Here is a 23,198-nt window from a genome sequence, read left to right on the forward strand (position 1 = left end):
TAATAAATACTGCATTCTATTATAACCATTTCTATTCCGTTCACTTACATTTAGGTATTTTACTCTCGTGAAAGTAAAAATTACCTGTGACGATGATTGCCAACGAATACTCTGACTGGTACCATGATACAAGGCCCAGAGTTCCTTATCATTATGACACAGACTTAACTTGTATATACAGGGTGTAGTCAAACTCCCAACCCCTATGACCATCATATAAAGCATATAGAAATTTGTGTACGGCAGAGCTTAAGAAGTTTAAAGTTCACGATGCTGGATCAATAATAATCGTTTTAGCTCCTGATCTATTCAAACAAAGAATTCAAGTCTTCTCTCATATTGAGCTGCCCTTCAGAATGCGCTCATGCATTCATTTAACCTAAAAAAAGTCTCGGTTAATGTTCAGCATATCTAAGAATCAATGTCTGTTAAATTACATGAATTTCCATTGTTATTGGCTGCTGAGTTTCCATCATTTTGGGCTGCTTAATATCAGATTGAAATGTCATCAGTGTGACGGTATTCATGTTTATGCCAGTTTACCATAACATCGTTTCTATTGGCATTGTGATACTCTCTCTCTCTCTCTCTCTCTCTCTCTCTCTCTCTCTCTCTCTCTCTCTCTCTCTCTCTCTCTCTCAGAAATACTTAGCGTCTGGAAGACGCACAAACAGGTGGAAAAACAGTGGTCCAAAAATGGTTACTGAACTATCTTTCCTAATAAATGGCTTTGTCATACAAGTAAAGTCTATTGGACCGAGGACTTTGTTTGGTCAACTGAATTTGCAAAGGTATTAGTTGTACCGCATAACAATAATATAAATGCAGATATCCCAGGCGTTTGCAAACAGATGATATATCTCTCAACGACGGATATTATGAATTGTACACATATTTCTCTTAATGACGTATCTCATCATCATATGCCACATGACATGTAGTATAATCTAGAAACTCAGGTTACATCAGCTACATTGCATCAGCCAGCAGGATATCGTTTTCTTTGACAGTTTCAAGATGTTCTAAAGTTTGGATGACTTTGGCTTTAGAGAAGAGTCAAGTCAGGAATTATTAAGTTAATATTAATACTCTATGCTTGTACTGCTGAGGTAAGCAATATATTTACTTTAAACTGAACATCAATATTTTGTTTAAAACATTTTGTTGGTCCAACAATGACGCTAAAGCCAAATTTTAAGTGAAGGTTCGGAGGAAAGAGCTGTATAAATACACACAACAACAACATCTGCCGCAGACGACCATCGGCCCTCAAGAACTACTGTCTTTCTCATTGTTTCATTCAACTATCATCGTTAGTTTTTTGTTTTATAACTCAATTGCATTTGGTAAGTGTGTAAAGGGGCCATTGCTTAGGTTGAGTAACTACATTTTGTACTGTCATACGGTTATGTCCAAACTAGAGATGAAAATGTGACTTCCGAACTTTTCTCCCGGCAAGATTACGGTACGTTTGTACTATAGCCTAACCAAATGGAACCTGACGTGAGGTAACAGGGTACAAAAACGTTAAGACAAACTTAAAATGATTTGAATTATCATTATATTTGATATTCCCTCGGAAATATGCTGGTTGCTCCCATGATGGACTGTTGGTTGAATTGTGGTGATGGTTAAGGAAGATGATATGGTGAGTGTCCTTGTGACCCCAACATCAGACAAATATATTGGTATATTTCTATCGGTCCAGCTACTAGATGGTGTTTATTCGTTTTCGTGATATTTTACAAATGTCTTACGTTAAGTAATCCTTCATCTTACCTTGTATACATGATCATCACCACTATTGCATTATGTAATATTTACTGAAATATAAAGCTCTGCAGTGTTACCCGAGTCAGTAAACATTACCATTGCAGAACAAAATTCCAAATATGTGATTCACAGTTGAACTTGTTATGTTTTGTATTTGATGTTGGCTGTATGTAAGATATTAATGATTTTGTATACTTTAGATTATTGGGTAAAAGCTGTAGTTTATTTAGGATGATTTGGCATGTTGAATGAGAGTCCTGCAGAATGGTATGGTGGAAAAGAAAGAGGTAGCAGTTGTTGGCATACACTACTACTTTTCCTTAGTAGTAGTGGTAGTCGTAGTAGGGGGGTGGCAGGCAGCCACCTACCAGGGAGGTACCACTGCCTGGGTCTCGGGAGGGATAGTGACAGCAGCATAGTGACCCAGTACTGCGGTATTTGTTAATGCATCATAGGCTCAGATATCTGCCTTGTTTTCCCATGCTTCAACCTCATGTCAGGTGCTGGCATCCATCCCCAGTCACACTTTTTTCATACACTTTATGTGATAACACATAACACACATCTTTCTCTTTTATTTACCTTACTTTACAAATTGTACAGTCCATGGCAGTAGAGCAGTCAATATCTCTAGCACTGATTCAGGGTGGCGCCACCAGTCATGAGGGTGTGAGCCCAGGGCCAAGAGCATCTCCAACAACTGTAATTCATCCTTTCCAACCTGATCAATCTTTTGCTAACCTTCCATCTGATAAAGCGGTCTTTTTTGGCACCCTGTTTTCCTTTAACTCAACTTTGGATAATACCACTCTATCCTGGAAACCTTACATGATCAGTATCACAAAGTCTGCTTCTTTAAGGCTAGGAGTTTTGTACAGGTGCCATGATTATTTTTCTTGTGAGCAACTGTTTCACATTTAGATATGTTTCATTCGTGCAAGTATGAAATACTGTTCTGACATTTGGGGATGGCTCATCCTCCATCTTTCTATTAACTAGAGTGGAATCAAAAGCCTTCGGTGCATTATTACATGACAGCTGGAGACTGAGGGTGAACGAATGGGGCCTTTGTTGTCTTTTCCTAGCACTACCTCGCACACATGAGGGGGGAGGGGGTTGTTATTCCATGTGTGGCGAGGTGGCGATGGGAATGAATAAAGGCAGACAGTATGAATCATGTACATGTGTATATATGTATATGTCTGTGTGTGTATATATATGTATACATTGAGATGTATAGGTATGTATATTTGCATGTGTGGATGTGTATGTAAATACATGTGTATGTGGGTGGGTTGGGCCATTCTTTCGTCTGTTTCCTAGCGCTACCTTGCTAACGCAGGAGACAGCGACAAAGCAAAATAAAATATACTAGTATGGTGGGCAGATATGACTGAAAAACTGTTAAAGCTGGGTTTTTTATTATGGGAGAGGGTGTGAAAGGAGAAACTTGGGAGTAAATGTAAATTAAAGCAAGGTTATTAGGTTGAGCAGTGAAATGAGAGAAGTTATTTGGAGTATGAATTTGAATGGATAAAACTTGGATACCTATCCCTGGGAATAGGGGAGAAAGAATACTTCCCATGCATTCCTCATGTGTTTTGAAAGGTGACTAAAGGGAACAGGAGTGGGGGGCTAGAGACCCTCCCCTCCTTGTATTCTAACTTTTTAAATGGGGAAACAGAAGGAGTCACATGGGGAGTACTTATCCTCCTCGAGAGCTCAGATTGGGGTGTCTAAATGTGTGTGGTTGTAACCAAGATGAGAGAAAAGGAGAGATAGGTAGTATGTTTGAGGAAAGGAACCTGGATGTTTTGGCTCTGAGTGAAACGAAGCTCAAGGATAAAGGGGAAGAGTGGTTTGGGAATGTTTTGGGAGTAAAGTCAGGGGTTGGTGAGAGGACAAGAGCAAGGGAAGGAGTAGCAATGCTCCTGAAACAGGAGTGGTGGGAGTATGTCACAGAGTGTAAGGAGGTAAACTCTAGATTGTTATGGGTAAAACTGAAAGTGGATGAATAGAGATGGGTGATTATTGGTGCCTGTGCACCTGGACATGAGAAGCAAGTGTTTTGGGAGCACCTGAGTGAGTGTGTTAGTAGTTTTGATACACAAGACCGGGTTATAGTGATGGGTGATTTGAATCCAAAGGTGAGTAATGTGGCAGTTGAGGGAATAATTGGTGTACATGGGGTGTTCAGTGTTGTAAATGGAAATGGTGAAGAGCTTGTAGATTTGTGTGCTGAAAAGTGACTGGTGATTGGGAATACCTGGTTTAAAAAGAGAGATATACATAAGTATACGTATGTAAGTAGGAGAGATGTCCAGAGAGCATTATTGGATTACATGTTAATTGATAGGCGTGCGAAAGAGAGACTTTTGGATGTTAATGTGCTGAGAGGTGCAACTGGAGAGATGTCTGATCATTATCTTGTGGAGGCAAAGGTGAAGATTTGAAGAGGTTTTCAGAAAAGAAGAGAGAATGTTGGGGTAAAGAGAGTGGTGAGAGTAAGTGATCTTGGGAAGGAGACTTGTGTGAGGAAATACCAGGAGAGACTGAGTGTAGAATGGAAGAAGGTGAGAGCAAAGGACGTAAGGGGAGTGGGGGTTGGAATGGGATGTATTTAGGGAAGCAGTGATAACTTGCGCAAAAGATGCCTGTGGCATGAGAAACGAGGGAGGTGGGCAGATTAGAAGTTTTGATTTAGTAGTTTTGATACACAAGACCGGGTTATAGTGATGGGTGATTTGAATCCAAAGATGAGTAATGTGGCAGTTGAGGGAATAATTGGTGTACATGGGGTGTTCAGTGTTGTAAATGGAAATGGTGAAGAGCTTGTAGATTTGTGTGCTGAAAAATGACTGGTGATTGGGAATACCTGGTTTAAAAAGAGATATATACATAAGTATACGTATGTAAGTAGGAGAGATGTCCAGAGAGCGTTATTGGATTACATGTTAATTGATAGGCGTGCGAAAGAGAGACTTTTGGATGTTAATGTGCTGAGAGGTGCAACTGGAGAGATGTCTGATCATTATCTTGTGGAGGCGAAGGTGAAGATTTGAAGAGGTTTTCAGAAAAGAAGAGAGAATGTTGGGGTAAAGAGAGTGGTGAGAGTAAGTGATCTTGGGAAGGAGACTTGTGTGAGGAAATACCAGGAGAGACTGAGTGTAGAATGGAAGAAGGTGAGAGCAAAGGACGTAAGGGGAGTGGGGGTTGGAATGGGATGTATTTAGGGAAGCAGTGATAACTTGCGCAAAAGATGCCTGTGGCATGAGAAACGAGGGAGGTGGGCAGATTAGAAAGGGTAGTGAGTGTTGGGATGAAAAAGTAAGATTATTAGTGAAAGACAAGAGAGAGGCACTTGGACGATTTTTGCTGGGAAAATGCAAATGACTAGGAGATGTATGAAAGAGAGAGGCAGGAGGTCAAGAGAAAGGTGCAAGAGGTGAAAAAGAGGGCAAATGAGAGTTGGGGTGAGAGAGTATCATTAAATTTTAGAGAGAATAAAAAGATGTTTTGGAAGGAGTTGAATAAAGTGCGTAAGACAATAGAACAAATGGGAACATCGGTGAAGGGGGCAAATGGGGAGGTAATAACAAGTAGTGGTGATGTGAGAAGGAGATGGAGTGAGTATTTTGAAGGTTTGTTGAATGTGTTAGATGATAGACTGGCAGATATAGGGTGTTTTGGTCGAGGTGGTGTGCAAAGTGAGAGGGTTAGGGAGAATGATTTGGTAAACAGAGAAGAGGTGGTAAAAGCTTTGCAGAAAGTGAAATCCGGTGAGGCGGCAGGTTTGGATGGTACTGCAGTGGAATTTATTAAAAAAAGGGGGCGGCTGTGTTGTTGACGCGGTGGTGAGGATATCTAATTTATGTGTGACTCACAGTGAGGTGACATAGGATTGGCGGAATGCATGTATAGTGCCATTGTACAAAGGCAAAGGGGATAAAGGTGAGTGCTTGAGTTACAGAGGTATAAGTTTGTTGAGTATTCCTGGGAAATTATATGGGAGGGTATTGATTGAGAGGGTGAAGGCATGTACAGAGCATCAGACTGGGGAAAAGCAGTGTGGTTTCAGAAGTGGTAGAGGATGTGTGGATCAGGTGTTTGCTTTGAAAAATGTATGTGAGAAATACTTAGGAAAGCAAATGGATTTGTATGTAGCATTTATGGATCTGGAGAAGGCATATGATAGAGCTGATAGAGATGCTCTGTGGAAGGTATTAAGAATATATGGTTTGGGAGGCAAGTTGCTAGAAGCAGTGAAAAGCTTTTACCAAGGATGTAAGGCATGTGTACGAGTAGGAAGAGAGGAAAGTGATTGGTTCTCAGTGAATGTCGGTTTGTGGCAGGGGTGAGTGATGTCTCCATGGTTGTTTTATTTGTTTTTGGATGGGGTTGTTAAGGAGGTGAATGCAAGAGTTTTGGAGAGAGGGGTGAATATGCAGTCCGTTGTGGATAAACGGGCTTAGGAAGTGAGTCAGTTGTTGTTTGCTGATGATACAGTGCTGGTGGCTGATTCAGCTGAGAAACTGCAAAAGCTGGTGACCGAGTTTGGTAAAGTATGTGAAAGAAGAAAACAGAGAGTAATTGTGAATAAGAGCAAGGTTATTAGGTACAGTAGGGTTGAGGGACAAGTCATTTGGGAGACAAGTTTGAATTGAGAAAAACTGGAGGTAGTGAAGTGTTTTATATATCTGTGAGTGGATTTGGCAGCAGATGGAACCATGGAAGCAGAAGTGAGTCACAGGATGGGGAAGGGGATGAAAGTTCTGGGAGCATTGAAAAATGTGTGGAAGGTGAGAACATTATCTCAGAAAGCAAAAATGGGTATGTTTGAAGGAACAGTGGTTCCAACAATGTTATATGGTTGCGAGGTGTGGGCTGTAGATAGAGTTGTGTGGAGGAGGGTAGATGTTTTGGAAATGATATGTTTGAAGACAGTATGTGGTGTGAGATGGTTTGATCGAGTAAGTAATGAAAGGGTAAGAGAGATGTGTGGTAATAAAAAGAGTGTGATTGAGTGAGCAGAAGAGGGTGTTTTGAAATGGTTTGGTCACATGGAGAGAATGAGTGAGGACAGATTGACAAAGAGGATATATGTGTCATAGGTTGAGGGAACAAGGAGAAATGGGAGACCAAATTGGAAGTTGAAGGATGGAGTGAAAAAGATTTTGAGCGATCGGGGCCTGAACATGCAGGAGGGTGAAAGGCGTGCAAGGAATAGAGTGAATTGGAACGATGTGGTATACCGGGGTTGATGTGCTGTCAGTGGATTGAACCAGGGCATGTGAAGCGTCTGGGGTAAACCATGGAAAGTTTTGTTGGACCTGGATGTGGAAAGGGAGCTGTGGTTTCGGTGCATTATACATGACAGCTAGAGACTGAGTGTGAATGAATATGGCCTTTGTTGTCTTTTCCTAGCACTACCTCGCATGCATGCGGAGGGGAGGGGGTTGTCATTTCATGTGTGGCAGGGTGGCGATGGGAATGAATAAAGGTAGCAAGTATGAGTTATGTACATGTGTGTATATGTATATGTCTGTGTATGTATGCAAATGTATGCGTTGAAATGTATAGGTATGTATGTGTGTGTGTGTGTGTTTGTGGACGTGTATATATATACATGTGTATGTGGGTGGGTTGGCCCTTTCTTTCGTCTGTTTCCTTGCACTACCTTGGAGGGAGACAGCAACAAAGTACAATGAATGAATATATAGTAAATAAGAATTTGGAGGAAATGGAACCATGGGAGCTGAAGTGAGCTTTAAGGTGAGTGAAGGAACAAAGGTCTAGGATGCATCGAGAAATGTGTAGAAAGAAAGGTCACTGTCTTTAAGGGCAGCGATGGGTGTTTTTGATGGTATTATAGCCATGTAAGTGCCACATGGATGTAGGGCATGGGCCTTAGATAAAAAAGAAGGATAGGGTGAATGTGTTGGAAATTTGACTTTTGGGGACAGAATGAGTTGTATGAAAGGTTGATTGAATAAGAATTGATAGTTAAGAGAGAGATGTGATAGTAAGAGGATGAGAAAGCTTAAGACTGTGTGATGAAATGGTTTGGACATTAGTGGATGAATGAGAAAGTGATAACTAAGAGGGTATACGTATCAGAAGTTTAGTGAGCAAGAAAAAGGGGAAAACCAAGGAGGAGGTGTAAGGATGGAACGAAGGATGTTTTAAAGGCTTGGGGCATGAACATGCAATGTGGTGTGATGTGTGTGAGGGATACAGCACATTGTAGGAATGTTGTATACATGGTTCGTCATGCTGTCAGAGTGCTGAACCATTGCATATGAAGCGGTTGGGGGAAACCAAAGAAAGGTAAGTGGGGTTCTGATTGTGGATAGGGAACTGTAGTTTTGGTGCATTATACATGACAGCTAGAGAGTAGATGTGAATGAATAAGGCAATTTTATTGTCTGCTCCTGACACTACCTCGCTGATGTGGGAAATGGTAAACATACTTGAAGTATGAAGTCTGTTGGGGATGAGAGAGCTTGGGAAGTGAGTCAGTTGTTGTTCGCTGATGATACAGCGCTGGTGGCTGATTCATGTGAGAAACTGCAGAAGCTGGTGACTGAGTTTGGAAAAGTGTGTGGAAGAAGAAAGTTAAGAGTAAATGTGAATAAGAGCAAGGTTATTAGGTACAGTAGGGTTGAGGGTCAAGTCAATTGGGAGGTGAGTTTGAATGGAGAAAAACTGGAGGAAGTGAAGTGTTTTAGATATCTGGGAGTGGATCTGGCAGCGGATGGAACCATGGAAGCGGAAGTGGATCATAGGGTGGGGGAGGGGGCGAAAATCCTGGGAGCCTTGAAGAATGTGTGGAAGTCGAGAACATTATCTCGGAAAGCAAAAATGGGTATGTTTGAAGGAATAGTGGTTCCAACAATGTTGTATGGTTGCGAGGCGTGGGCTATGGATAGAGTTGTGCGCAGGAGGATGGATGTGCTGGAAATGAGATGTTTGAGGACAATGTGTGGTGTGAGGTGGTTTGATCGAGTGAGTAATGTAAGGGTAAGAGAGATGTGTGGAAATAAAAAGAGCGTGGTTGAGAGAGCAGAAGAGGGTGTTTTGAAGTGGTTTGGGCACATGGAGAGGATGAGTGAGGAAAGATTGACCAAGAGGATATATGTGTCGGAGGTGGAGGGAACAAGGAGAAGAGGGAGACCAAATTGGAGGTGGAAAGATGGAGTGAAAAAGATTTTGTGTGATCGGGGCCTGAACATGCAGGAGGGTGAAAGGAGGGCAAGGAATAGAGTGAATTGGAGCGATGTGGTATACCGGGGTTGACGTGCTGTCAGTGGATTGAAGCAAGGCATGTGAAGCGTCTGGGGTAAACCATGGAAAGCTGTGTAGGTATGTATATTTGCGTGTGTGGACGTATGTATATGCATGTGTATGGGGGGGGGGGGTTTGGGCCATTTCTTTCGTCTGTTTCCTTGCGCTACCTCGCAAACGCGAGAGACAGCGACAAAGTATAATAAAAAAAAAAAAAATACTTGAAGAAAAAGCATTATTCATGACAGCTGTGTGTAAGTGAGGCATTTTTATGTCTTTTCATGATACTGCCATGCCAAGTTGGAAGAAGCAGTTGTTTATATAATGATACCTTATTTTGATGGATTATCTTTTTTGGCTCAAAATTCCTTATTGTGTTATAGTATTTGGATGCGTGCTCGCCTCTTTGGTCTGACTACATGAAAACAAAACAGAATTGCTTCTGGACACTGTCTTAGAGAAAACTAATTCAGTTTTCAAAACCCACACTGGGAATTATAATTTTCGAGATATGTAAAGCCTGTTTATATTTTTTTTGAAAATTGGGTGTTTGCATTTATTCCCAAGTAGGAACATTAACATGCTAATATTTTAGTGGAATTAGCTCATTTTAGATCTTTTCATACTCTTTTACTGTTCTTCCAGGTTGTCAGGAACATAATCAGTCACTATGACAATCATCCGAGTGACTCGTGCTGTACCAGGGATTCACAACATGTTTAGGGTAACTCGTGTTCCCAAGTGCCTGACCCATACTCCTACCATGGCCCCAACTTGTACCCGTTGCTTCTACCGTGGAGCAGGGGGACGACGTGACCCCTTCACTCAAATGGAGGAATTTATGAGAGATATGGAAAGAAAGTTTAAGAGGGATATTGATAGCAGTTTGAATTCATTTTTTCGAGATGTAAGTACATTATGTTTCATTGAGCATTAAATTAAAAAACTTACCCATGTTTTAAATTGCCTCATTACTAGGGTCTAAACTTCTGGAAACTACAGTCATTTGTTTCAGATTTGACAGTTTTAGGGCTGAGCAGGATGTGGGTGTTAGACTGGAGGAAGCAAGGAGGGGAAGGCCAAGAAGAGGATGAAATGATGAATAAAAGAGGTTTTGTGGTATTTGGGCCTGCTTTCTGACAGTAGTCCAATATACCCATAGTTATTTTTTCTTGATAGAGCTTACACACTTATTAAAGTCTAAGAAATTTGTTATACATGCCTTCCTTTCCTTAAATTTGTATTCTCTCTCAATTAGGTAGTTACTCCAAGTAGTCATTCATTTGCTTCTTGTTTTCTTTTCCACTGTATTACAGATCATGTCTGTTAGAAATGCTCTACTATAATTTTGTGCAGCTTGCTGATATGCTTTTGTAAAGATATGCACTTTGTTATCTTCCACTCCCTTGCACTTTGTTCTCTTTCACTCCCTTGACACTTCTTTTCTCCCGCAACCCAATTAATACCATTTCTAGAGGTGTTTCAAGCTCTGCACATTTCTTAAACCAATATTGAAAAACCACATCAAGACTATGAGCCTTTTATGGATGAAGGCCCTCATGTAGTCTGCTTATGTCATTTCCATCTCACTTGTGTTGAGGTTGTAGTGTCTTCCATTTTGAAAACACTTGAATTTGTCATTCAGCTATTTGCACATCATTATATCAGCTTGTATAGTTCTTATATAAGTATGTCTCGGGAGGCTGCAGTTACAATCAGAAGTTCTCATCGAGGACAAGGGAAAGAAACATAGCCTGAAAGAAATGAAATTGATTCAGCCAGTAAGATGTTTGAAACCACAGATAATTCAAATGAAGGTCTCATTGTTGTTTCTGTTGAGTGTATGCAGTGGTAGCTTTTTATTAAGGTGAACAAAAAAGTTGAGATAGGGATCTCATCTGACAATTCGGCCCTTTATTTTGAAAAGTAAATGATTACAAAGAACCCAGAAAGAGATGGAGATAGTTGGTGATTGAGCTGTTACGTAATGGGGATATTTCAAATGGTGGTACTAGTGATATTGTTGATTAAATGTGCTGGAAGCATTTTATTTGAAAACAATAAAGGGTCAATGAAGACAGATCTCACATGATTATTCAATGTTGCATGTGAAGAAAATGACTTATGAAGCACATTATTTTGTGTTGTAGAGTCATTTTCTCACACTGCACTATTGTTGAAGATTAATTAGAGTTGTCTGGTAATGAATGAACGTGGCACAAGGAAGTAAATTTACAAAATGATATGATTGATAAGAGAATGGACTAAAGGCAAGCAAATATGAATATGTACATGTGTATGTATGTATATGTCTGTGTATGTGTGTATTGGTGCATATGCACCTGGGCATGAGAAGAAAGATCATGAGAGGCAAGTGTTTTGGGAGCAGCTGAGTAAGTGTGTTAGTAGTTTTGATACACGAGACTGGGTTATAGTGATGGGTGATTTGAATGCAAAGGTGAGTAATGTGGCAGTTGAGGGAATAATTGGTGTACATGGGGTGTTCAGTGTTGTAAATGGAAATGGTGAAGAGCTTGTAGATTTATGTGCTGAAAAAGGACTGGTGATTGGGAATACCAGGTTTAAAAAGAGAGATATACATAAGTATACGTATGTAAGTAGGAGAGATGGCCAGAGAGCATTATTGGATTACGTGTTAATCAATAGGCGCGTGAAAGAGAGACTTTTGGATGTTAATGTGCTGAGAGGTGCAACTGGAGAGATGTCTAATCATTATCTTGTGGAGGCGAAGGTGAAGATTTGTGGAGGTTTTCAGAAAAGGAGAGAGAATGTTGGGGTGAAGAGAGTGGTGAGAGTAAGTGAGCTTGGGAAGGAGACTTGTGTGAGGAAGTACCAGGAGAGACTGAGTACAGAATGGAAAAAGGTGAGAGCAAAGGACATAAGGGGAGTGGGGGAGGAATGGGATGTATTTAGGGAAGTAGTGATGGCTTGCGCAAAAGATACTTGTGGCATGAGAAGCTTGGGAGGTGGGCAGATTAGAAGGGGTAGTGAATAGTGGGATGAAGAAGTAAGATTATTAGTGAAAGATAAGAGAGAGGCATTTGGACGATTTTTGCAGGGAAATAATGCAAATGACTGGGAGATGTATAAAAGAAATAGGCAGGAGGTCAAGAGAAAGGTGCAAGAGGTGAAAAAGAGGGCAAATGAAAGTTGGGGTGAGAGAGTATCATTACATTTTAGGGAGAATAAAAAGATGTTTTGGAAGGAGGTAAATAAAGTGTGTAAGACAAGGGAACAAATGGGAACTTCAGTGAAGGGGGCTAATGGGGAGGTGATAACAAGTAGTGGTGATGTGATAAGGAGATGGAGTGAGTATTTTGAAGGTTTGTTGAATGTGTTTGATGATAGAGTGGCAGATTTATGGTGTTTTTGTTGAGGTGGTGTGCAAAGTGAGAGGGTTAGGGAAAATGATTTGGTAAACAGAGAAGAGGAAGTAAAAGCTCAGCAGAAGATGAAAGCCAGCAAGGCAGCTGGTTTGGATGTTATTGCAGTGGAATTTATTAAAAACAGGGTTGACTGTATTGTTGACTGGTTGGTAAGGTTATTTAATGTATGTATGACTCATGGTGAGGTGCCTGATGATTGGCGGAATGCTTGCATAGTGCCGTTGTACAAAGGCAAAGGGGATAAAAGTGAGTGCTCAAACTACAGAGGTATAAGTTTGTTGAGTATTCCTGGGAAATTATATGGGAGGGTATTGATTGAGAGGGTGAAGGCATGTACAGAGCATCAGATTGGGGAAGAGCAGTGTGGTTTCATAAGTGGTAGGGGATGTGTGGATCAGGTGTTTGCTTTGAAGAATGTATGTCAGAAATACTTAGAAAAGGAAATGGATTTGTATGTAGCATTTATGGATGTGGAGAAGGCATATGATAGAGTTGATAGAGATGCTCTGTGGAAGGTATTAAGAATATATGGTGTGGGAGGCAAGTTGTTAGAAGCAGTGAAAAGTTTTTATCGAGGATGTAAGGCATGTGTACGGGTAGAAAGAGAGGAAAGTGATTGGTTCTCAGTGAATGTAGGTTTGCTGCAGGGGTGTGTGATGTCTCCATGGTTGTTTAATTTGTTTATGGATGGGGTTGTTAGGGAGGTGAATGCAAGAGTTTTGGAAAGAGGGGCAAGATGCAGTCTGTTGTGGATGAGAGAGCTTGGGAAGTGAGTCAGTTGTTGTTCGCTGATGATACAGCACTGGTGGCTGATTCATGTGAGGAACTGCAGAAGCTGGTGACTGAGTTTGGTAAAGTGTGTGAAAGAAGAAAGCTGAGAGTGAATGTGAATGAGAGCAAGGTTATTAGGTACAGTAGGGTAGAGGGACAAGTCAATTGGAAGGTAAGTTTGAATGGAGAAAAACTGAAGGAAGTGAAGTGTTTTAGATATCTGGGAGTGGATTTGGCAGCTGATGGAACCATGGAAGCGGATTTGGCAGTGGATGGAACCATGGAGGTGGAAGTGAATCATAGGGTGGGGGAGGGGGCGAAAGTTCTGGGAGTGTTGAAGATGTGTGGAGGTCAAGAACATTATCTTGGAAAGCAGAAATGGGTATGTTTGAAGGAATAGTGGTTCCAACAATGATATATGGTTGCGAGATGTGGGCTATGGATAGAGATGTGCCTAGGAGGGTGGAGGTGCTAGAAATGAGATGTTTAGGGACAACATGTGGTGTTAGGTGGTTTGATCGAGTAAGTAATAATAGGGTAAGAGAGATGTTTGGTAATAAAAAGAGTGTGGTTGAGAGAGCAGAAAGAGGGTGTTTTGAAATGGTTTGGTCACATGGAGAGAATGAGTGAGGGAAGATTGACAAAGAGGATATATGTGTCAGAGATGGAGGGAATGAGAAGTGGGAGACCAAATTGGAGGTGGAAAGATGGAGTTAAAAAGATTTTGAGTGATTGGAGCCTGAACATGGAGGAGGGTGAAAGGCGTGCAAGGAATAGAGTGAATTGGAATGATGTGGTATACCAGGGTCGACGTGCTGTCAATGGATTGAACCAGGGCATGTGAAGCGTCTGGGGTAAACCATGGAAAGTTCTGTGGGGCCTGGATGTGGAAAGGGAGCTGTGGTTTCGGTACATTATCACATGACAGCTAGAGACTGAGTGTGAACGAATGTGGCCTTTGTTGTCTTTTCCTAGCGCTACCTCGCGCACATGAGGGGGGAGGGGGTTGTTATTTCATGTGTGGCGGGGTGGCGACAGGAATGAATAAAGGCAGACTATGAATTATGTACATGTGTATATATGTATATGTCCGTGTGTGTATATGTATGTATACGTTGAGATGTATAGATATGTATATGTGCGTGTGTGGACGTGTATGTATATACATGTGTATGTGGGTGGGTTGGGCCATTTCTTTCGTCTGTTTCCTTGCGCTACTCATTATATGTGTATGTGAGTGGATGGGTTGTTCTTCATCTGTTTCCTGGCGCCACCTCGGTGATGTGGGAAATGGCAATCAAGTATAATAATGATAATGATATTAATAATAAAGAGAAAATTACTTATTATTTGGAAGGAATATTATACCATTGTCAGTAATGTGCGGGGTTAAGTCATCAAGGTATCTGTCCAAGTGGTATCATTTATGGGGGCCTGGCCATGGATGGTAATTACTGCTTTCTGTACATGTTGCTCGACACTGAATGTGTGCCAATAAGGCATTTGTTTGTTCCTTATCATACCTTACTAAGGCACAAAGGGCTGTTAGCTGTAAATAATATCCAAATTAGTTTAGTTTACAAAAATCTACTCTTATCATGGTCTGCACATGTGTTTACCACTGTACCTTGTTCCTTGTAAGAAATAGCATACAAAATCCTCTCTAAATGAATGAAATAAAGTCTTTACAGATTTTTTCCTGGTTCTACTCTAATGTGTTTCTTATACCTTTAGATATACTTCTCCTTTCATTTCATAGATCCCCCATCATATGCATCTTTTCACATTTTTAAAATACCATGATTAATGCAGTGTTTTTCTCCATGTCTAAATTTGAAATAATTTTATCACAGTTTCCGCGTTTTGGTTCGCCTTCAATAGTGCCAACATCAGAGGTTGTGCCAAAGCCAAAGCTTGGCGAAATTGAAGACATTTCCACAAGTGATAGGTACAAATTGGCCTTCAACTTTGCAAATGCAAAGCCTGAGGATGTCAAAGTCACCCTTAAAGGTAAGAAAGTTAAGCTAGGTGTAAAGTTTGTTTCCATTGAAAAAGGGGTAATGAGTAAGAAATATGATTTTAAAGTAGTTTTATATTGAATTATTTAGTTAATCTAGTGTTCAAAATCTTGATGAAATATGTATATGTAATGTTTCCATAAACTCAAAATTATACTCTCCAAAGACCAAGAAGGTATATTAGCTCTTTTTTTTTTCTTCTTTTTTTTCTTACGTTAGCTGAAACGGCACAGGCAAGTGAGACCCAAATCAAGGCCATCTTATTATCACTTATTATCCATTCAAACCGACAAAGTATAATAAAATAAATAATATTTATTTTACTTATACTTTGTCACTGTCTCCTGCTTTAGCAAGGAAGCGCAAGGAAACAGACAAAAGAATGGCCCAACCCACCCACATACACATGTATATACATACATGTCCAGACATGCACATATACATACCTATACATCTCAACGTATACATATATATATATTCACACACACAGACATATACATATATACACATGTACATAATTTATACTGTCTGCCCTTATTCATTCCTGTCACCACCCTGCCACACATGAAATAACAACCCCCTCCCCTCGCATGTGCGTGAGGTAGCACTAGGAAAATACAACAAAGGCCACATTCGTTCACACTCAGTCTCTAGCTGTCATGTAAAATGCATGGAAACCACAGCTCCCTTTGTCAGTCTCACTTGAATCAGCCCCCAGAGCTGTATCATTGGCGAACAACAACTGACTTACTTACCAGGCCCTCTCATCCCCAACAGACTGCATACTCACCCCTCTCTCCAAAACTCTAGCACTTGCCTCCTTAACTACCCCCATAACTACCCCATCCTTAAATATATCAAACAACCTTGGGGACATCACACAACCCATCCACAGACTGACCTTCACTGGGAACAAATTACTCTCCTCTCTTTCTACTCGTACACATGCCTTACATCCTTGGTAAAAACTTTTCACTGCTTCTAGTAGCTTACCTCCCACATTATATACTCTTAAGACCTTACACAAAGCATCTCTATCAACCCTCTCGTATGCCTTCTTCAGATCCATAAATGCTACATACAAATTCATTTGTTTTTGTAAGTATTTCTCACACTAATTCTTCAAAGCAAACACCCGATCCACACATCCTCTATCACTTCTGAAACCACACTGCTCTTCCCCAATCTGACACTCTGTACATACCTTCACCCTCTCAGTCAATACCCTCCCATACAACTTCTTAGGAATACTCAGCAAACTTATGCCTCTGTAGTTTGAACACTCACCTTTATCCTCTTTGCCTTTGTACAGTGGCACTGTGCATGTATTCTGCCAATCCTCAGGCACTTCACCTTGATCCCTACATACACTGAATATCCTTACCAACCAGTCAACAAAACAGACACCCCCTTTCTAAAGAAATTCTATTGCAGTACCATGCAAACCTACCACCTTGCCAGATTTCATCTTCTGCAGAGCTTTCACTAGATCTTCTTTCTTAACTGAACCATTCTCCCTGACAGTCTTACTTCACACACCACCCAGACCAAAATGCCCTACATTTACCACTCTGTTATCAAACACATTCAACAGACCTTCAAAATACTCACTCCATCTCCTCACTTCATCACTACCTGTTATTACTTCCCCCTTTGCCCCCTTCACCATTGTTCCCATTTGTTCTCTTGTCTTACCCATGTTATTTACTTCCTTCCAAAACATCTTTTTTTTTTTTCTCGCTGTCTCCCGCGTTTGCGAGGTAGCGCAAGGAAACAGACGAAAGAAATGGCCCAACCCACCCCCATACACATGTATATACATACGTCTACACACGCAAATATACATACCTACACAGCTTTCCATGGTTTACCCCAGACGCTTCACATGCCCTGATTCAATCCACTGACAGCACGTCAACCCCGGTATACCACATCGATCCAATTCACTCTATTCCTTGCCCTCCTTTCACCCTCCTGCATGTTCAGGCCCCGATCACACAAAATCTTTTTCACTCCATCTTTCCACCTCCAATTTGGTCTCCCACTTCTCCTCGTTCCCTCCACCTCCGACACATATAACCTCATGGTCAATCTTTCCTCACTCATTCTCTCCATGTGCCCAAACCATTTCAAAACACCCTCTTCTGCTCTCTCAACCACGCTCTTTTTATTTCCACACATCTCTCTTACCCTTACGTTACTTACTCGATCAAACCACCTCACACCACACATTGTCCTCAAACATCTCATTTCCAGCACATCCATCCTCCTGCGCACAACTCTATCCATAGCCCACGCCTCGCAACCATACAACAATGTTGGAACCACTATTCCTTCAAACATACGCATTTTTGCTTTCCGAGATAATGTTCTCGACTCCCACACATTCTTCAAGGCTCCCAGAATTTTCGCCCCCTCCCCCACCCTATGATCCACTTCCACTTCCATGGTTCCATCCGCTGCCAGATCCACTCCCAGATATCTAAAACACTTTACTTCCTCCAGTTTTTCTCCATTCAAACTTACCTCCCAACTGACTTGACCCTCAACCCTACTGTACCTAATAACCTTGCTCTTATTCACATTTACTCTTAACTTTCTTCTTTCACACACTTTACCAAACTCAGTCACCAGCTTCTGCAGTTTCTCATATGAATCAGCCACCAGCGCTGTATCATCAGCGAACAACAACTGACTCTCTTCCCAAGCTCTCTCATCCCCAACAGACTTCATACTTGCCCCTCTTTCCAAACCTCTTGCATTCACCTCCCTAACAACCCCATCCATAAACAAATTAAACAACCATGGAGACATCACACACCCCGTCGCAAACCTACATTCACTGAGAACCAATCACTTTCCTCTCTTCCTACACGTACACATGCCTTACATCCTCGATAAAAACTTTTCACTGCTTCTAACAACTTGCCTCCCACACCATATATTCTTAATACCTTCCACAGAGCATCGCTATCAACTCTATCATATGCCTTCTCCAGATCCATAAATGCTACATACAAATCCATTTGCTTTTCTAAGTATTTCTCACATACATTCTTCAAAGCAAACACTTGATCCACATATCCTCTACCACATCTTTTTATTCTCCCTAAAATTTTTTGATACTCTTTCACCCCAACTCTCATTTGTCCTCTTTTTCAACCTTTGCACTTTCCTCTTGACCTCCTGCTGCTTTCTTTTATACATCTCCCAGTCATTTGCACTCCTTCCTTGTACGTATCATCCAAACACCCCTCTTTTCTCTTTCACTAACAAATTTACTTCTTCCCACCACTCACTACCCTTTCTAATCTGCCTACCTCGCACCTTTCTCATGCCACATACATCTTTTGCACTTGCCATCACTGCTTTCCTCACCCACTCCCTTCATGTCATTTGCCTTCACCTTTTGCCATTCTACAATCAATCTCTCCTGGTACTTCCTCACACAAGTCTCCTTTCCAAGCTCACTTACTCTCTTTGCTCTCTTCTCCCCAACATTCTCTCTTCGTTTTTGTAAACCTGTGCAAGTCTTCACCCTCGCCTCGACAAGATAGTGGTCAGACATCCCTCCAGCTGTCCCTCTTAGCTTATTAATATCCAGAAGTCTCTCTTTTACACGCCTATCAATTAACACGTAATCCAATAATGCCCTTTGACCATCTTTCCCACTCACATATTTATACCTATGTATATTTCTCTTTTTAAACCAGGTATTCCCAATTACCAGTCTTTTTTCAGCACACAAATCCATAAGCTCTCCACCATTTCCTTTCACAACACTTAATACCCCATGTACATCAATTATACCCTCAACTGCCACATTACTCACCTTCGCATTCAAATCACTGATCACTAATACTCTGTCTCGTGCACCAAAACTGCTGACACACTCACTCAGCTGCTTCCAAAACACTTGCCTCGTGTCTTTCTTCTCATGACCAGGTGCATAAACACCTGTCTCTCGCCATCCACTTTCAGTTGTACCCACATCAATCTAGAATTTATTTCCTTACTCTCTCTCACACACACACACCCACAATTCCTCCTTGGAGTAGTGCTACTCCTTCCTTAGCTCTTGTTATCTAACCAAACCCTGACTTTACAGTAAAGGTGTATATTCTAATCTGGTCAAAATTTATTTTAGTACTTTTTCATTCATATCATTTTTATGAATAAATCATGATTTACATATTGTTTTGTAATGAATAAGCTTCTTTTTAGGTCGTATCCTTACTGTATCTGGGAAGTCTGAAACAGTAACAGAGATGTCGAAGTCCTCACATGAAGTGGCTGTGGAGTACGAACTTCCAGATGATGTCGATTTGGATGCCCTTGAGTCTTGTCTTTCTCTGGATGGCATCCTCACCATAGAGGCTCCTTTACCCAAACCAAAGGAGGAGTCTCCCCATACAGTTCACATTCAGAGAGAATAGAAAAATCTAGAATATCACTTTTGCATGATTTTGACTTTAGATGCAAGAAGGGATGCTCAGTTTTATATTGGAAATCAGTGGAGTAGGTCAAATTCTTGCCTCCTAGAATTTATGTATTAGTTTCCATTTGTAGTGAAAGTAGAAATGGTTTCAGTCGTGTGTACACAACTGAGAGGACAGATGTTTGTTAGAGTACTTAAAGACTGTATTTTTTGTCTTGATGGATTTAAGATTATTTTTAGAACAGTGGTATCAGTATACGAAACAAAAGGGTGCTAGAAGAACTGAAAAATATTAGCAGATAAATGCAGTTTGAAGAGTCTGCCTGGGTTAAAATCTAAATGATAATTTATAATGCTGAAGGAATCAGAAAAGATAAAATATGCAAAGTAAGACATATCTTCAGTATTTTCATAATTCACTACCATGTATTGTTTGAACTTGTGTTTATTGTGACTTCATATATTATGATGTTTTCACTGACATGTAAGTAATGTTTTGAAGACATAAGAACAGAAAGTTACTAGATCAGACTCTGAATGGTTCTTAACTGAGGTTTATATCAAGGATGGAGTGGCAGATATAGTGTGTTTTGGGCGGGGTGGCGTGCGAACTGAGAAGGCCAGGGAGAATGGTTTGGTAAACAGAGAAGAGGTAGCAAAAGCTTGGCAGAAGATGAAAGCCGACAAGGCCGCAGGTTTTGATGGTATTGCAGTGGAATTTATTGAAAAAGGGGGTGAGTGTGTTGTTGACTGGTTGGTAAGGATATTCACTGTATGTATGGTTCATGGTGAAGTGGCTGAGGATTGGCAGGAATGCATGCATAGTGCCACTGTATAAAGGCAAAGGGGATAAAGGTGAGTGTTCAAATTACAGAGGTATAAGTTTGTTGAGGCAAAGGTGAAGATTTGTAAGGGTTGTCAAAAAAGAAGAGAGAATGTTGGGGTGAAGAGAGTGGTGAGAGTAAGTGAGCTTGGGAAGGAGACTTGTGTGAGGAAGTACCAGGAGAGACTGAGTACAGAATGGAAAAAGGTGAGAACAAAGGAGGTAAGGGGAGTAGGGGAGGAATGGGATGTATTTAGGGAAGCAGTGATGGCTTGCGCAAAAGATGCTTGTGGCATGAGAAGCATGGGAGGTGGGTTGATTAGAAAGGGTAGTGAGTGGTGGGATGAAGAAGTAAGATTATTAGTGAAAGAGAAGAGAGAGGCATTTGGACGATTTTTGCAGGGAAAAAATGCAAATGAGTGGGTGATGTATAAAAGAAAGAGGCAGGAGGTCAAGAGAAAGGTGCAAGAGGTGAAAAAGAGGGCAAATGAGAGTTGGGGTGAGAGAGTATCATTAAATTTTAGGGAAAATAAAAAGATGTTTTGGAAGGAGGTAAATAAAGTGCGTAAGACAAAGGAGCAAATGGGAACTTCAGTGAAGGGGGCTAATGGGGAGGTGATAACAAGTAGTGGTGATGTGAGAAGGAGATGGAGTGAGTATTTTGAAGGTTTGTTGAATGTGTTTGATGATAGAGTGGCAGATATAGGGTGTTTTGGTCGAGGTGGTGTGCAAAGTGAGAGGGTTAGGGAAAATGATTTGGTAAAGAGAGAAGAGGTAGTAAAAGCTTTGCGGAAGATGAAAGCTGGCAAGGCAGCAGGTTTGGATGGTATTGCAGTGGAATTTATTAAAAAAGGGGGTGACTGTATTGTTGACTAGTTGGTAAGGTTATTTAATGTATGTATGATTCATGGTGAGGTGCCTGAGGATTGGCAGAATGCTTGCATAGTGCCATTGTACAAAGGCAAAGGGGATAAAAGTGAGTGCTCAAATTACAGAGGTGTAAATTTGTTGAGTATTCCTGGTAAATTATATGGGAGGGTATTGATTGAGAGGGTGGAGGCATGTACAGAGCATCAGATTGGGGAAGAGCAGTGTGGTTTCAGAAGTGGTAGAGGATGTGTGGATCAGGTGTTTGCTTTGAAGAATGTATGTCAGAAATACTTAGAAAAGCAGATGGATTTGTATGTAGCATTTATGGATCTGGAGAAGGCATATGATAGAGTTGATAGAGATGCTCTGTGGAAGGTATTAAGAATATATGGTGTGGGTGGCAAGTTGTTAGAAGCAGTGAAAAGTTTTTATCGAGGATGAAAGGCATGTGTACGTGTAGGAAGAGAAGAAAGTGATTGGTTCTCAGTGAATGTAGGTTTGCGGCAGGGGTGTGTGATGTCTCCATGGTTGTTTAATTTGTTTATGGATGGGGTTGTTAGGGAGGTGAATGCAAGAGTTTTGGAAAGAGGGGCAAATGTGCAGTCTGTTGTGGATGAGAGTGCTTGGGAAGTGAGTCAGTTGTTGTTCGCTGATGATACAGCGCTGGTGGCTGATTCATGTGAGAAATTGCAGAAGCTGGTGACTGAGTTTGGTAAAGTGTGTGAAAGAAGAAAGTTAAGAGTAAATGTGAATAAGAGCAAGGTTATTAGTACAGTAGGGTTGAGGGTCAAGTCAATTGGGAGGTAAGTTTGAAAGGAGAAAAACTGGAGGAAGTAAAGTGTTTTAGATATCTGGGAGTGGATCTGGCAGTGGATGGAACCATGGAAGTGGAAGTGAATCATAGGATGGGGGAGGGGGCGAAAATTCTGGGAGCCTTGAAGAATGTTTGGAAGTCAAGAACATTATCTTGGAAAGCAAAAATGGGTATGTTTGAAGGAATAGTGGTTCCAACAATGTTGTATGGTTGCAAGGCGTGGGCTATGGATAGAGTTGTGCGCAGGAGGGTGGATGTGCTGGAAATGAGCTGTTTAAGGACAATATGTGGTGTGAGGTGGTTTGATCGAGTAAGTAATGTAAGGGTAAGAGAGATGTATGGAAATAAAAAGAGTGTGGTTGAGAGAGCAGAAGAGGGTGTTTTAAAATGGTTTGGTCACATGGAGAGAATGAGTGAGGAAAGATTGACCAAGAGGATATATGTGTCATAGGTGGAGGGAACGAGGAGAAGTGGGAGACCAAATTGGAGGTAGAAAGATGGAGTGAAAAAGATTTTGAGTGATTGGGGCCTGAGCATGCAGGAGGGTGAAAGGCGTGCAAGGAATAGAGTGAATTGGAACGATGTGGTATACCAGGGTCGACGTGCTGTCAATGGATTGAACCAGGGCATGTGAAGCGTCTGGGGTAAACCATGGAAAGTTGTGTGGGGCCTGGATGTGGAAAGGGAGCTGTGGTTTCGGTGCATTATTACATGACAGCTAGAGACTGAGTGTGAACGAATGGGGCCTTTGTTGTCTTTTCCTAGGGCTACCTCGCACACATGAGGGGGGAGGGGGTTGTTATTCCATGTGTGGCGGGGTGGCGATGGGAATGAATAGAGGCAGACAGTATGAATTATGTACATGCGTATATATGTATATGTCTGTGTGTGTATATATATGTGTACATTGAGATGTATAGGTATGTATATTTGCATGTGGGGATGTGTATGTATATACATGTGTATGTGGGTGGGTTGGGCCATTCTTTCACCTGTTTCC

The 23,198-nt window shown here is 41.2% G+C and overlaps 1 protein-coding gene across 1 annotated transcript; it reads left to right on the forward strand.

Annotated features, from left to right (window-relative positions):
* Window positions 1–1,189: 1,189 nt before the first annotated feature.
* Window positions 1,190–20,088, forward strand: LOC139752219 (alpha-crystallin B chain-like). The gene is made up of 4 exons (XM_071668230.1): window positions 1,190–1,346; window positions 9,703–9,964; window positions 15,089–15,245; window positions 19,478–20,088. Exons 2-4 carry the CDS (start codon window positions 9,728–9,730, stop codon window positions 19,687–19,689), a joined length of 606 nt encoding a protein of 201 aa, XP_071524331.1. The 5' UTR covers window positions 1,190–1,346; window positions 9,703–9,727; the 3' UTR covers window positions 19,690–20,088.
* Window positions 20,089–23,198: the final 3,110 nt, after the last annotated feature.

Source organism: Panulirus ornatus, chromosome 12 (genome assembly GCF_036320965.1).
Source record: "Panulirus ornatus isolate Po-2019 chromosome 12, ASM3632096v1, whole genome shotgun sequence".
NCBI lineage: Eukaryota > Metazoa > Arthropoda > Malacostraca > Decapoda > Palinuridae > Panulirus > Panulirus ornatus.

Excerpts from the sequence above, each read along its gene's own strand:
- LOC139752219 (XM_071668230.1), top strand. The coding sequence starts at position 9,728 with ATGACAATCATCCGAGTGACTCGTGCTGTACCAGGGATTCACAACATG. Across the intron at positions 9,965-15,088 it reads TGAATTCATTTTTTCGAGAT|TTTCCGCGTTTTGGTTCGCC; the intron begins GTAAGTACATTA and ends ATTTTATCACAG. Across the intron at positions 15,246-19,477 it reads TGTCAAAGTCACCCTTAAAG|GTCGTATCCTTACTGTATCT; the intron begins GTAAGAAAGTTA and ends GCTTCTTTTTAG.